General features: G+C 42.0%; 1 protein-coding gene across 1 annotated transcript; it reads left to right on the top strand.

Annotated features, from left to right (window-relative positions):
* The first annotated feature begins 886 nt into the window (after nucleotides 1-886).
* Nucleotides 887-12,702, top strand: LOC147167502 (CTTNBP2 N-terminal-like protein). The gene is made up of 7 exons (XM_086086301.1): nucleotides 887-1,025; nucleotides 4,858-4,962; nucleotides 9,337-9,564; nucleotides 10,131-10,238; nucleotides 10,899-11,087; nucleotides 11,175-11,345; nucleotides 11,464-12,702. Exons 1-7 carry the CDS (start codon nucleotides 1,020-1,022, stop codon nucleotides 12,265-12,267), a joined length of 1,611 nt encoding a protein of 536 aa, XP_085942427.1. The 5' UTR covers nucleotides 887-1,019; the 3' UTR covers nucleotides 12,268-12,702.
* Nucleotides 12,703-14,849: the final 2,147 nt, after the last annotated feature.

Below are 14,849 nucleotides of genomic sequence, written 5' to 3'. Positions count from 1 at the left end.
AATAATTAGACATTCAGGCGTGACTGACATTTATACACCATGCCATTTTTCTTTAAACATTACATCATTCATCCATCCGTCTTTTTTTTTTTAAGATCCCCATTGTGGGTGAACTGTAGCCTATCCCAGTTGACTTTTGGATAGAGAAGCAAGTTACACCCTGTACTGTTTGCCAGTCAATCTTATGGCAGGCACATCCAAGTTGACCTTTTTTTTTTTTTCTATGTGACTTGTCCTCATTTGGGTCCTGGTTTAACTAGAGGCAATCCCGTCTGACTTTTGGTGAGAGAAGCCAGTCAGTCATGGGGGACATGCAGGCAATCAATCACACTGACATTCACGCCGAGTGGCAATTTAGTTGTTATTAATGACCTCAAATGTATGCTTTTGGAATGTGGGAGGAAGTTGGAGCAAAGTCCACATGAGATTCAAACCCGCAACCTCTCCGCTGCGAGGCAGATTTGCCAACCACTATTACATAACACTGCTCATTGTAGTGTATTTTAGCATGAATACTTCATTGTACAGAAATTACACATGCATACATTTATATGTGTAGATTTTTGGATTGGATCTGATGAGTGCAGATGTACCTAATGTTGTGACCGGTGAGTTTTCGATACAGTGCCCTTTGAAGTTCCCGCTTTTGTTCCAAAAACACGTACTATGTACTCAAATGATTGAATACTTTTCGTCAGATTTCCAAACAGTCGCCTAAAACATTAAAAGTTTCTTTCTTGAGAAAAATCTCCGAGGAGCTCAAGAATGTCAAACAAAGAACTCCAACCAAATCCAAAGGGGCGGGATGTCATTGTCCCCGCCCATTTTCCTTTATCTAATTTCTCATTGGTTACTTCTCACTCCTCGGTTTCTCCTATTTGCTAGCACGGCTGCCAGTCAAACGACACTTCCATCCAACTCCAGGGTTCCGCTCGCTTCGGAACCAAGACGACTGAAATCAGGGAGAAAAGGAGGAGAAAAGTTCATGTCGGACTTTTTAAAGGAGCTCTAAGGACCACATGAAGGTAAATCGATGTTAAAATGTCGCCGCAGGGGAAAAGCGCGAATGTTTTATCGCATGCTCGCTTCGTTTCTTTCGTTAGAAAGACTTTTAAAAATGTGTCGAATTTGTTAAGTTGGGCAACGAGGCAGGCGGAAACCGTTTGTCCGTCTTTTCAGCACATTCCCTCCGATAAAGCCGATTCCAACAACAAAAAGTTTCATTTGATTGTTTGTCTTGAAAACGTGTACGGCGGACCTACCGCGGACGCCGCAAAATATCTGTTGTTTCTCTCTGTGGACGTTAACAAGTAGCCGTGAGAGAGTATAAGTCAATTATATTCTCTAAATCCAATTGGAGCAAGCAGACATCTGCTGAGGCCTGCTGCACATAAACAACAACAAATAATAACAAAAAATGTATTAAATAAAACACAATTTCTCGTTCATTACTTATTACAAAGTTACAATTGAAATGGATTCCAGACCTCTGCCAAGGCTGAACATTCCTTATTTTGTTCAAAAGTATCAAATACCTAAAATACCCCTCCCCAAATTATTTAAAAGTAGTGAAAATAATCATTAATTGTATTATTTTAACACAAAAGAAAGAAAATAGAACATAACTGCCTTGGCTGAGGTAATCACAACCGTGTTTTGTTTTGGTAGATCATAAAACTCATCAGGAGGTGATTATGCCCAGATTATGCAACTTTTCCTGAATGTGCCAAATGTAGAGGGTAGCACGGAGGTGATGGCGGTTAAAGCATCTGCTTCGTAAATTGGTTTGGATTTTTGGAGTTTGCAAAAAGTGCACAGATGTGAATGTGAATGGTTGGTTGTCATACTCTAAGATTGGCCGGCGACCAGTCCAAGGTGTACCCCACTTCCCTTCTTTGGCTGCATCACAGCGTGCTCATTTATAGGCAAAGCGTGTGTTGTCAGTGACCTGGCCTCAAGCAAACCCCCGATTAAAAGATTAAGGGGTCACTTGGTGGAGGCTTGTCGGGTGGAAGTGAAAGTGGAGAGTGTGCGGCGATATTTGGTTTGATCTGTTAAAAAAGAAAATCACAAGTTGGTCTGCCATGATCAGGGAGGCCAGTGAAATTAGCAAACAGGGCCTATAAAAGGCAAAGCCAAAGGGCCAACGTGCACGCTGTCGTTTAATTAGCATTTCGCCTTGCGGTTCAGCCTGAGTGATGGCGAGAACACTGTGGGCCTTCTTTCGCCTTTACGGTGCAAAAGACGACCCGCAGACGGAGTGTCACTCATCGTTTTAAAGCAACTTTATGCAGTCATCCGAGCTTGAACTAACAGCAGGCTAATCATCTCCATGCTATGCTGGCTTGTAATTAGGAGCAGCTCTGTCATTGCCATGCTGGTCATGGATTGCTCAGAAAATGGGTGGGCCAGCCAGGACACATCACCCCGAGTGATCGACGTAATTATGTCTGAAAATTTGGGGATGAAAAAGAAAAAAAAAAGGGATTGGCCATGTTCATTACAGTAAAAAAAATAAAAAAATAAAATAAGAAGAAGCTTTTTTGGGAGAGGAAAATAAAACAGAAAATCAGCCAGAAAACTATGGTGTTAAACAAGAAACGTTTCAGTTTTTGTAGATGCAAAAAAAAGTACTGTATACTCAAATACATTTAATTTTCAGGTATACTTTGAATAATTTAGAACATGTTTTAGGCAAGTTTTGAGTGTACACATTTATTTAATGTTTGAAAAAAATGGGGTTAAAAAAATCTGTGTTAAATCTGATTTTTCCAGCTTTTATATTGAGGGGTAAAAAAATTCAGGAAAAAAATCAGAAAATTTGGAGTTCGACAAATTTTTCAAAAAATATTTTATAAATTTTGATCAATAATAAAAAAGAAAATTAATCGGAAAATATTTAAACAAAAAGACAATGTTTCAGAAAATGTGACAATATTGAAGAAATTCTTTAAAAACATTAAGTAATTTTTCGATAGAATGTTTTTTTTAAGTTTAAGATTAAATGGACAAAAATCTTTTCTTTTTTTTAATGTTCACATTGTAGACGAAAATACTTAAAAAAATGTTCAGACTAAAAGAAAATGTTTCAGAAAATATGATGATATTATTGAAGAAATTACGATGTAAATGTTCACTATTTTTTCCTCTTTTTTTTTTATGTTTCAGAGAAAAAGCACAAAAATATATTGGCCTGTGAAAATGTTTTCATTTATTTTAGAATTAGGGGATTCAAAAAATGAAAATGTTTAATACAATTTTGTCAGCCCAAAAATATTTGGGCAAAAAAATATATGCACGGGTATTTTTTTAGGTAAAAAAATATTCAGAAACTATTTCCTGATACCATTTGTGCCCATTTGTTTTGACATCACAATAAAAACACCAAATTGTTCAAGTTTGGAGATTGCAACGTTGGGTCTCCTTTTACAGCAAAGCTGTTCGTCCGGTGTCGTTATAAAATATGCCTGGGAAATCTTGCAGCTTTCGTCTGAAGCGAGTCCGGTTGCCGCTGCTGTCTCTCATTATGCAACCGCCCCCCACCCCCCTCCCACCTTCTTCTGATGACTTCATGATGTGGAAAGTTGTGCAGAAAAGCCTCGTCCCCAATCCCTGCCTGTCAACCGTGCGGATCCGTCCATCCCAAGTGCCATTAGATGACGTTTTGAACCCGAGCCACCCGTGTTACAGGTGTCAGGTCGTTGTCAGTGGAGAAGACGCAGCTTTTGTACTCTTTAGGGGGAGGGGGGGGGAGGGGGAATGTCAGCCCACACATGTTTGACGGACTTGGAAGCGTGACGGGACATTTGCTCTGCAGAAGCAACACAGCTGTGAGATTACAGTGCGGCCCACGCTACAAAGAGACCACACGGCATTTTCACACACGCACGCAAAATTGTTACTGTACCCATTATGAACGGGCCAGAGAAACCAAAACGATGTGATTTACAGTATTTTCTCATACAGTGGTTGAGGGACGTTTATTTACGCTACTGCACATCGTGCCAGCAGACATCTGTTTGGGGGCAAGTTGGAAGTTTGCCATAATACATTGTTCATTTCATATTTTAATAACATGTTCTTGGTTTCACCTGGCAGTGCGTGTTGTGAAAATGGTGCTAATGGCATATTTGACGGTAATAACAGCCACATAATGGCACCACCTGTTATTTCATTTTCCCACAAAAGTAGGAGAGAGCGTCTATTGGTGGGGCGGTGTGTATTTATTCAAGCGGATGACGCGTCTGGCAATTAATGCAATGCATCTATTAGAGCTGTGCATCGTATTTTCTCAGAAAATGTCTGCCGTGGCGTCTATTTGAGCGGAGCACAGAAACCAACAGAACGGGATTTACAGTATTTTGTCATGTGGTTATTTGACTGCAGAGAGGTCAAATGTCAGATTGGAGGGAGGCCGTTTTTTTATGCAAATAAATGTTCATTATAATATTAAATACTAGCCATGTGTTGTTATCCTCCTTCCTTGAGGGAATGCATCGATTTGAGGTGCGGTGTTTATTTATTCAAGTGAACGACATGTCTGGTGACTAATTGTGAAGCGGCGACAATTGAGGGGATTTGCAGTATTTTCTCATTTAGTGGTTTGGGGCGTTTATTTACTCAGCTGCACAGTGTCAGACATCACTTTATGGGTAAGGTGTTTATTAATTGCGAAGCATTTTATTTGTGTTGTATTTCATTCGGGTCAGTACTTGTTGTGTTTGTCCCACATTGGTTAAAAGCTCTACTTTGTGTGTGTGTTTTAAGAGGTGTTATGTTTCTTATAAAACAGAGTATTTTCCCCCATCCTTTTAAAAGTATATGAAAAAGCTGAAGTGACTTTTCCTCTCTTCACAGTCCAAGCTGGACATGGAGAGTTTGACCAAGCAGGAGCTGCTGATGCTTTTCAGCATCCTGGAGGGAGAGCTGGAAGCACGAGACCTGGTCATTGATGCTCTCAAGGTACTCGCCCTCTCTTAGATGACGACGACCTCTAACGTCCGCCAGGGAAAAATTGGTTTAGATTTCACCGAACCGCATCGCTACGAGTTATACCGATTTATACCCGGCGCGCGTCTCATAAAAAAGACCGTTTTTATCTTCATTTATTGAATGCAACATGATTCAAAGACGGACCATTTAAAAGTAGAACAAATTCGATTCACTTCAATTCAATGAGATTACAATTTTATTCGATATGGTAGGGCTCAATTTGAGAATGTATCATGCAATGAATTTCTTGTCATTTTACGCGAATGAACTTATCAGCGGATTACTTGAAATATGGTATTTCCTTCCCTAACAACAAAATAGGATGCATCATTTTCAATGGCTAGCGGCTACGTGATTGTTTTTACTTTGGCGAGGGCCAGTTCAAGTTGAATCCGTGCGCTTTTTATCGGCCCATTTCAAAGGCTTTGAATGCTTCTTTAAATACGTTCCAACACTCGCGTCCGGTTTATGCTCAGCTCGAGCCAAGACAATTACGCTAAGTAGCTGTATAAACTGCCCCCACTTCCTGTTGTTCCCATGCATCGCAATGTCAAGCTTGTCGAATCGAACCTGTGTGTCCTTTGGGATTTTGTCTCATAGCCGCATAAATCGTCCTTCTTATGAGCTTTAATGGCGAAAGGTGGGCCGGCCGAATGCAACGTAGCTTCTGTCACGTTTGACGCAGAGCGGCCCGCCCCCGACCCGGCTGTGTCTTACTTGAACGGGATTAATGCGGAGTTTCAATTAAAGGATTCTCGGGTTATTTCCCACAGTCCTTTGCTGGGCTGTAGGCCCCCCTCGCTCGCATACTTAAGAGTTTTGTTACCTAATAAAAAGGAGCAAGAGAGCGAGAGCGATGGAAATTCCACAAAATAGCGCCCACACCTCTGCGGAAACGTTCATTCTGATGCGCCGTGCTCTGCGAAAGTGTTTTGAGCGCTCCAGAGGCCTCACGCCATAAGCGTCCCGTGTTATGTCTAGACCTCCAGACCGCATTCCTGTCTCCCTCCCCGGGACGTGGCCATCTAAGGCGAGGAGAGATCCAGCGCACCGGGTGTCCAATGACTCCAAGCGAGCACATACACATCAGCCAAACCGTTAACCCATTCAGGTTCAAGCTGGCATCAATGCGCCACTGTTGACTCTACGGAGGGTCGAATCACTCCCAAGAAAAGCTCTCTTGAGGAAAAGTCGTCACCACTTAGCCTGAGGCACGTCATGAGTTTGGAGTTGGAGCTTTACTAGAATCTGGTTTCAACCTCTGCCAAAGCCCATTGATTTTTTTAGAAATATTAAATATGGCTGCGATATGTCATAAAGGAAAAAGGAAGGTTGTCTGGGAAATGGGTTCTTAACTCATTCACTGCCACGGCTAGAAACGTCAGAAATTCATTTGAACTATTTCTATTAGTTTCATATTTTTTTCCACTTTTATTAACAAGAGTATGAAAACCTAGAATTTTTCTTATTGTACATTTAGAACAGATACGACATTTGTGATTTATCGCGAGTTAACTACTGAAGTCATGCGATTAATTACGCTTAAAAACTTTAATCGCCTGATGCCTTACATTTTTTATATATATATTTTTTAATTCATTCACTGCCATTGACGTCAATTAATTTGAACTATTTCTATTAGTTTCATATTTTTTTCCACTTTTATTAACAAGAGTATGAAAACCTAGAATTTTTCTTATTGTACATTTAGAACAGATACGACATTTGTGATTTATCGCGAGTTAACTACTGAAGTCATGCGATTAATTACGCTTAAAAACTTTAATCGCCTGATGCCTTACATTTTTTATATATATATTTTTTAATTCATTCACTGCCATTGACGTCAATTAATTTGAACTATTTCTATTAGTTTAACATTTTTCCCCACTTTTGTTAACAAGAGTATGAAAACCTAGAATTTTTTATTGTACATTTAGAACCGATATAAAATGTGTGATTAATTACAATGAAAAAATGTCATCGCCTCTTGCCCCAAATTTTCAAATAATCTTTAAAAAAAAAAAGAATTTATGGCAGTGAATGAGTTAATAGCTTCTTTCACTGTGTGCCACCAAGAAGCGACATCATCTGTCGACAGGCAATTAAAAACAGCAACACCGCTCCCAGGTGTGCTTTTCTCACTGTGAGTTGACGTGCGTGTTTTGGACCAGTATTGATTTCAGGATTTTGGATTCACCTCGTCTTCTCTATAATTCATGAAGTATTTCCCCACTACAGAATTTATATTTGTGTGACGATAAAAAAGGAGAACACAAACTTCCTGCCCTTTTTTTTTGTGTGCCACGAAGGAATGCTTGGTGCTCTTTGTGCTCACAGGATGATTATCAGGAGAACAACATCAGCCCAAATTCTTTCAGGCCGTCCCACACACGTCTGTTGAAAGCCACGTAGGTCGAGTACAAAATGTAATCCACAAATCACCATAATGACAAAGGCTTCTTTCAGATGTTCCCTTCTTTGAATGTGAAAAAGATAAAGAGTACAATCCAGGATGCAGTAAAAGTGGTCGGGTTAATGGAATGCCCCCCCCCCCCCCCACCTCCATCTTTAAGACTTCATATTGCACATCTATCGATGGAATTGTAAAACTATTGCTGCATTTTCTTTCCCCTTTTCATGAGTCACTCTTGCAGCTGCTCGCCTTTGAAAGGGAAGTTGTTCTGTTTTTTTTTCTCCTGGCAACGCTAGTCTTTGGCCCACAAATCTTCAGTAGCCACTGGGAGGGAATATTGGACTCATTTGTGCAAAATCCCAAACACGCATATGAAATTTCACATGGCAGCTATTGCTACGAGTGACCCAGTGATGAATTACTGCAAAGCCGTCCATTAAACAGCACTGAGGTACAATATGTAGTCAGAAAATGTCGTAGTTGATTCCTTGTGAGGTTCCAAGAGCAGATGCACAGAATGCAGTAAGTAGCATGTCAGCTGCTACCACTCTTTATTGCGCAGTCAATTCAAGTAAGTAAGGTTCAGATTGGTTTTCCCACGACATGTCATACTTTTCTTTTCTTTTTTTCCGAATACATGATTTTTTTAAATTTCTGACAGTTTCTTGAGTAGCAGTTGAGCAGACTAATGGAAACGCTTGCAGACTAAACATCGATTTTCTCACTTTTTTTTTTTTTTTTTTACCCGAACCCGACCGCCGCAGTGATGAACACCGGGAATGACTAAATGTGTCCTTGTGCAACACAAGCACCCAGAATGGAAAGTCTGATCTAAGCTTTTTGCTAAAGTGACACATAAGCACACTGGCGGGAACGAGAACGGGATGCGGGCTGCGTTTGCAGAATAACGTAAAGTGGCCTTCTTGACTAATTGAACGAGAAAAAAAAAAAAGGCACTCACCCTTAACTTTGACCAATCTGTAAAAAAAAATAAAAATGAGGCAGGACTGCTCCTTGTGCCTGAGAGGTGAGAGTGAGACTCTTCAGAGTAGAAGGTTCATATCTAGTCCATTCTTTATCGGCACCACATTTTTCAATCACCTAAAAAAGACAAAGAAAAAGTAATCGTCAAGATCCGTTATGGTTCGATTTTTAAGGCGTGAATAGCAAAAATCTGCAAGTAATTGCCTATAAAGGCCACAAGAGGGTGACAAAGAACTGCTTTTGTCAAATTGAAGCGCTCAACACACATCAATTGTTTCTTTGGCACCAGAATGGCGCCAAAGCAATAAATATTGTTAGTACAAAAACAGTGAATGGAAAAGTTTGTCAGTGAATAATGGAGAGTCCACTGTTGACATGTGGCAAAAGTGCGAGGCAATTACATTTCCTGTCCTGCGTTGAAATTGACACTTGATTATTTGGCTTTCCTGTCTGCTTCGTGCTGAGAGGCCTTACGGTTATTTTTCAAACAAACATATGTTTTCAGTTAGTGCTTTTCGATTTATTTCTGACAAGAAACAATAAAGTTGCCAAACTATTCCGAGGTAGCATTAAAAGAACAGCACCAGCAAGATCCATAACTTCAGACGCGCCACCCACCGTCCTGACGACGCCGTGCACTTATCTAATAATCTGACTATCAGTCATCCGGCGCCCTGTCGTCACTCTACCAAATAGGATGGCGTTCTCTCTAATCTCTTGATCCTCTTTTGTTGAACCTCCCCAGACTCGCTCACCCGTCCTTTTCACACCACGAACCGTCTTGGCGCTGCGTTACTTGCCCTAAGACATCTCCTCTGGCTCTGGGCCCGGAAACAGGCCCTCGCCATCTGCCGCTTCTTCCACGTGTCACCGCTGCTCTTTCGCCACACAACGAACCGCAGCTCCCACAAGTACCACATCATCAACTCTTCTGTCATCAACAGGCGCAGCGCAAAGAGTTCTTCGTGCAAGAGCGCTACGGCCGCTACGACCTCAGCGATCCCTTCCTGGCCCTGCAGAGGGACGGCGAGGCGGTGGGGGCCCACCGGGGCACGGACCACCCGGCCACCTCCAACCCGCTGGTGGTGCTCAAGCTGGTGGTGAGCCACTGCAGGAGGATGCAGGAGAAGATGCTGGCCCAGCTCGCGGCAGCAGAAAGCAGGCACAGAACGGTGGGTCTGTGTGGATGAACAGTACGGCAAAACAAGGGAATGATACCGGTCAAAAGTCAACGTTTCACATTTCTTGATAGTAATATGTTATATGTGAGCTCACTGGTCGAAACATGACATTCTGAATAATATCACATTTGTGGAATATGAGCTATGCAGCAAAATCCAGCCGTTTTTATCCATCATCAGGGGGCGGCCATTTTGCCACTTGCAGTTGCTCAGGTCTCAGGGAGCCAATCACAGCTCCGCTTCAGAAAACAGGTGAGCTGTGATTGGTGGTTGCCTGACCCCCTGAGCTGCCTTCAGATATTGATAAAAACTGCTGGATTTTGCTGCGTAACCCCCGCATATTCTACTAGCGCACTATTAACCAAAATACCGTATTTAGACTAGTGGGGCAGCATAGAACATATTGTCGAGAAATTTTGGGGGGGTTGATTTCCCCTTCAAATCTTAGTCTGCAGTCTTGGCGTAAAAAGTCCAAGAGCACAGTCACACTGAGTCAGTTCGGGGTGGTATTACGGCAGTTTGTCGAGCCTAGCTGATCTTGGTCTCCTGGTTTTTAGGTGATCATGGATCTGGAGGAGGAGAAGAGGAAACACGCCGAGGACACGGCCGAGGGTGACGACGTCACCTACATCCTGGAGAAGGAGCGTGAGCGTTTACAACAGCAGGTGCGATCTTCACCGTGTTGCCGGCAAATATCATCCTGTCCGTCTTTAAGGAAACACTTTTCTTCTTTCATCTTTAAAGCTTTCTGACGTTCTTCTGTCAAAAAGACCTAAAAAAATAATCTCACATTAGATCATAATCACAATAATATATTTTTTTCAAAATCATTCAGCTCGTTTAAACATTGAATATGCCCCCCAAAAATACATTTGCAAGTCGAAAAGTTGCAAAGGTGGGGAGTTGCAACAAAGCAAGTGTCTATTCATTGCCGTCTTTCTGGCTATGTATAGTGACTTTAAATATCCCCATTTAGAAAAAAACAACTAGAAACTAATCGTGCCTCATTTTGTAGTGTTATTACCTTATACCGGGGCTTTTCCCTGCCAGGCCTGGGGTTCTGGGGTGTCTGAGACTCCCAGAGAGAGTAATACTGACACATCCAGACTGCAAATTAATGGCACTTGCTCAAAACCGCCAGTGGCTATTTAACTGTATGTGTCCAGATAAGGAAAGACTGACATGGTTTTTAATTTCACATTTGATGGGTGGACAGAGATGCAACTACAGTATTTGTATCAAAGCAATTAAAAAGTCAATTGACCATCATTTGTCCCCTTCATCAAGTTGGATCATGACGTGAGGTGACTCTTGTGTCCCTGTAGCTGGAATTTGAGCGTGGCCAGGTGCGGCGCTTGGAAAAAGAACAACGGCGCGTCACGGATCAGCTGGAGGAGGAGCGAGCGCAGCACAAGCAGCTCTCCTGTGCCCTGGCCAAAGAATGCAAGTGGGCCAGCGCCAGAGCCCTGGAGGAGGGCCACCGCCTCACCGAGGCCGGCCGCAAGCTGGACAAGGTTTTCGCCGTTTCTGATATTCTTTGTACGGCCCAAACTTTTGAAACCAATCGGGATCTCGATTTCACTTTATGGTTGATCGCTCAGGAGCGGGAGGCCTGCCAAGCGCTGAAGGAGGAGCTGGAGGAGGAGAAGAGGCGAGCGCTGAGGATGGAGGCCAGGGTGGAGGAGCAGCTGGCCGAGTTCGACACGGAGCGAGAGCAGCTCCGCTCGCGACTCAAGAAGGAGGAGGCGCAGTGCGCCAGACTGCAGCAGCAGGTGGGTTGCTCTCATGTCGTATGTCGGATGTACGTCAGCATTCTCACACAATTGCTTTTACTTGAGCGTAGAATGCCAAAAGACAAAAACGTCTAACATCTTTGTTGTCTGTTTGGAGGTGGAGGAGCTTGAGATTAAGCTCAGTGAGGTCAGCGTGGTGGCAGAAGTTCAACAGGAAGGTGAGCAGTGGGCAACAAAGAAGATGGCAGAAGCCAAACTGGAACACAACGAGGACGAAGGTCAAAGGGGGCCCGCGGAGACAAAAGTCAACGGGCACCATTTTGCGACAGAGGCCGACGAGATTCCTAATGGCGGTCCCCAAAATGGGTCCGCAGGTCAGCAGACTTTGAGTTCCTCCCCTTGCACTTCCCCCGTCCCAACCAAACGTCCCAACGCCCCTGCGGGTGGCAAGTCTTCCTACCAGACTGGAATTAACCAGCGTTTCCATGCAGCCCGCCACAAGTTCCAAACGGCTCCCCCTGACCCCGAGCCCACCCAGCCGTCCCCCGGCAGCTCCCCACCTCCACCTCTGGCTGAGTCCAGCAAGCAGATGGCCCGTAGCACCGTCACTCAAGTCCTGTCCCGCTTCACCACTACGCAGCAGGCACCCAAACTTTCCGCGGCCAACCACTCCCCTTTCGGGACCGACTACCGCTGCCTGGCGGCCCCCTTGTCCCCCGTGGTGGGCCGGGCGGCGGCCCCGCCACAGGGGGTCCGCTCGCCTACAATCCCCAGGGCGGACAGGGGAAACCCTCCACCCATCCCGCCCAAGAAACCTGGCTTGGCTCAAGCCCCGCCCTCGCCGGCTGCCGTCCCGAGGTCGGGTAGCCATTTTAACGACGGCCCCCTTTCGGGCAGCTGCGGCCTGACGTCCACACAAGATGGCGTCAAAGAACTGGATGTGGTGCTGTCGTCTAATTAACATCTAACACTGTTACCAGATTTTTGTATTTATTATGGCTACATAGAAATATGCTTCGGCTAACATGGCCGTTGAAAGAGCAATAGATTGCAAGTTCTATTAGTATCTGTTATAATGTATTATTTGTACTCATATTCTTAATATTCAGTCTTTAATCGTCACTTTTGTATTGTTATGAACCTGTATAGTTTTTTTTTTTTTCTGGAAAGGTTCTTTAACTACCATATCATAGAAATATAGTTTTATACAATAATGTATAATGTACATAATGGTTATGATGAAGATCATATTGATACTATACACGGTCACAAGCACGGTACAATTATGTATTTTTTTTTTTAAAATAGATTAATATTACAGCAAAGTTGCTATTTTGTGCACTCATGTCACATTCCTCTTCTGTATGTGCTGGAAGATTAAATAAATGAAACACAATGATGTGTAGTTTAATTGTGGTCAACATGTAAAAATAAAAAAATAATTAAAAAAAAAACTTTAAAATGCTGTTGCTAGGAAATAATATGCACTTCACAATAAATCATAAGTCTTTCATACATATGAAATCACTTTGAGAATACAAAAGAAGACCTTCAGACCAATCATATTATAATTAATGTATGTAATAGACTTATGTAATATTTTTCTATGTATATCCATCTATACAAATATAAATGTTAAACATACTGTACCTAATATGAAAGCTCGGGCATACATTTTAGCTGCACCTCTAAAGAATGTCCCCTAGGAGTCACTATTGGATTTAGTCACGAGACATTTTTGAGGCAGCCCTCAACAATGAGCTCTACACCACTTACCCAAATCAGGGTCACGGCTCAATAGGAGCCAATCAGAGGGCACACAGACAAACAACCAATCACAATAATAGAAATTGAGAGTCTTCAATAAAGCTAACGTATGTTTTTGAAATGTGAAATGTGGGTGTGTCAAACAAAACCATGCTGCACGACACATAATATCTGTATAATTTAAATTAAGTGATCTAATTATGGTATGGCTTGGTTATTGATATTATTTAATTCTGGATATTGGCAGGAACGAGAACTGCACATTTTAGAGTGGCCAGTAATTGTGGGCAGCTGAAGGACCTATTCAATAATCAGGCTGTCTAATAGTCTAATAATCAGCTTTTTAAATTGTCAAACCTGTGAGGTGCATTGATGAATTACCTTGGCAAAGGAGAAGTTCTCACAAGCACATATTTAGCAATGGTAGTGAACAATATTTGAAACAAATAAGCATTTTGTGAACACAGAAAGTCTTGCAGCTCATGTAAAAATGACATAACAAATTAACTCATTCACTGCCATTGACGGCTATAGACGTCAAAAATTCATTTGAACTATTTCTATTAGTTTAACATTTTTTTCTACTTTTGTTAACAAGAGTATGAAAACCTAGATTTTTTTTTAAACAGATATAACATTTTTGATTAATTGTGAGTTAACTAGTGAAGTCATGCAATTAATTACGATTAAAATTTTTAACCGCCTAACGCCCCGAATTTTGCGTCAGGCGATTAATTTTTTTTATTGTAATTAATCCCATGACTTCAATAGTTAACTCACGATTATTCACACATTTGATATCTGTTCTAAATACACAATAAAATATTGTTTTCTAGGTTTTCATACTCTTGTTAACAAAAGTGAAAAAAAAAGTGGGGAAAAAAAAAGTTAAACTAATAGAACTACATCAAATAATTTTTTTACGTCTATAGCCATCAATGGCAGTGAATGAGTTAAAATTGTATATAAGAGGGTGTGCACACTTTTGTAACCCCATTTCAGTTATTTATTTTGATTTCCCCTCGCAAATAGTTTTTGTATTTTCAATGCGATACAAAGGTTTTAACATATTTATGGTGGAAAAAGTTTTGAAATTGAGATTGATCTTGGTCATTGTTTTTTATATCACAAAACCCTGGCTGTTGAACAGGGGTGTGTAGACTTCCCTGTGCACTCATGGGAAGCACTGATATAAATAAAAAAGACTGTCGCTGTCACCATTTTGCTTTATGACTGTGCACAATGGCCACCCTACAATGAAGATACATGATAACATGGCGGAAGAGTTCAAGGAGGGAGGGGGTGGGGGGGTGCTTGTCATTACCGCCGGACCCCCCCCCCCCCCCCCCCCACACCCTCCGCTGTCTGACATTCCCAGCATCCGACGGGTCTCCCTCCGCCCCACAAATTTAGCTCGGGGCCATGAGAGCAGCCCAGAATAGGTGCTCGGGACCCCCCGCCCGCCTATGGGAGCCCCTGGAAAAGTGCAGCTGGCGAACGGGCGGGATGAACCAACTATGACGTCATGACATCGCGCAACGCTGTGTGAACAAAAAAAATTGGGATTACATTTTTTTGGTACATTTTTTAAAAATTATTTTGAACAATAAATCATGAAGGCTGCCAAAACCAAATTAGACTCACGGGAGAATGAAATATGCCAGAATTTTAACATTAATAATTCATGATAAATTCAGCTTTTGACCTCTCATGATTGTTATGTTAAATTATTTAATTTTGATTCATATTATTTTTTATACTACAATGTTATTTTGT

This window comes from Leptonotus elevatus, chromosome 10 (genome assembly GCF_054856555.1).
Source record: "Leptonotus elevatus isolate MCC_2025b chromosome 10, RoL_Lele_1.0, whole genome shotgun sequence".
Lineage (NCBI taxonomy): Eukaryota > Metazoa > Chordata > Actinopteri > Syngnathiformes > Syngnathidae > Leptonotus > Leptonotus elevatus.
The sequence above is the reverse complement of the archived record's forward strand: the minus strand, read 5'-3'. Positions and strand labels throughout refer to the sequence as shown.

What these genes read in the sequence shown, in the direction of transcription:
- LOC147167502 (XM_086086301.1), top strand. An exon ending in TGGTCATTGATGCTCTCAAG is followed by an intron (nt 4,963 to 9,336) that starts GTACTCGCCCTC and finishes TGTCATCAACAG; the next exon opens with GCGCAGCGCAAAGAGTTCTT. An exon ending in CCGGCCGCAAGCTGGACAAG is followed by an intron (nt 11,088 to 11,174) that starts GTTTTCGCCGTT and finishes TTGATCGCTCAG; the next exon opens with GAGCGGGAGGCCTGCCAAGC.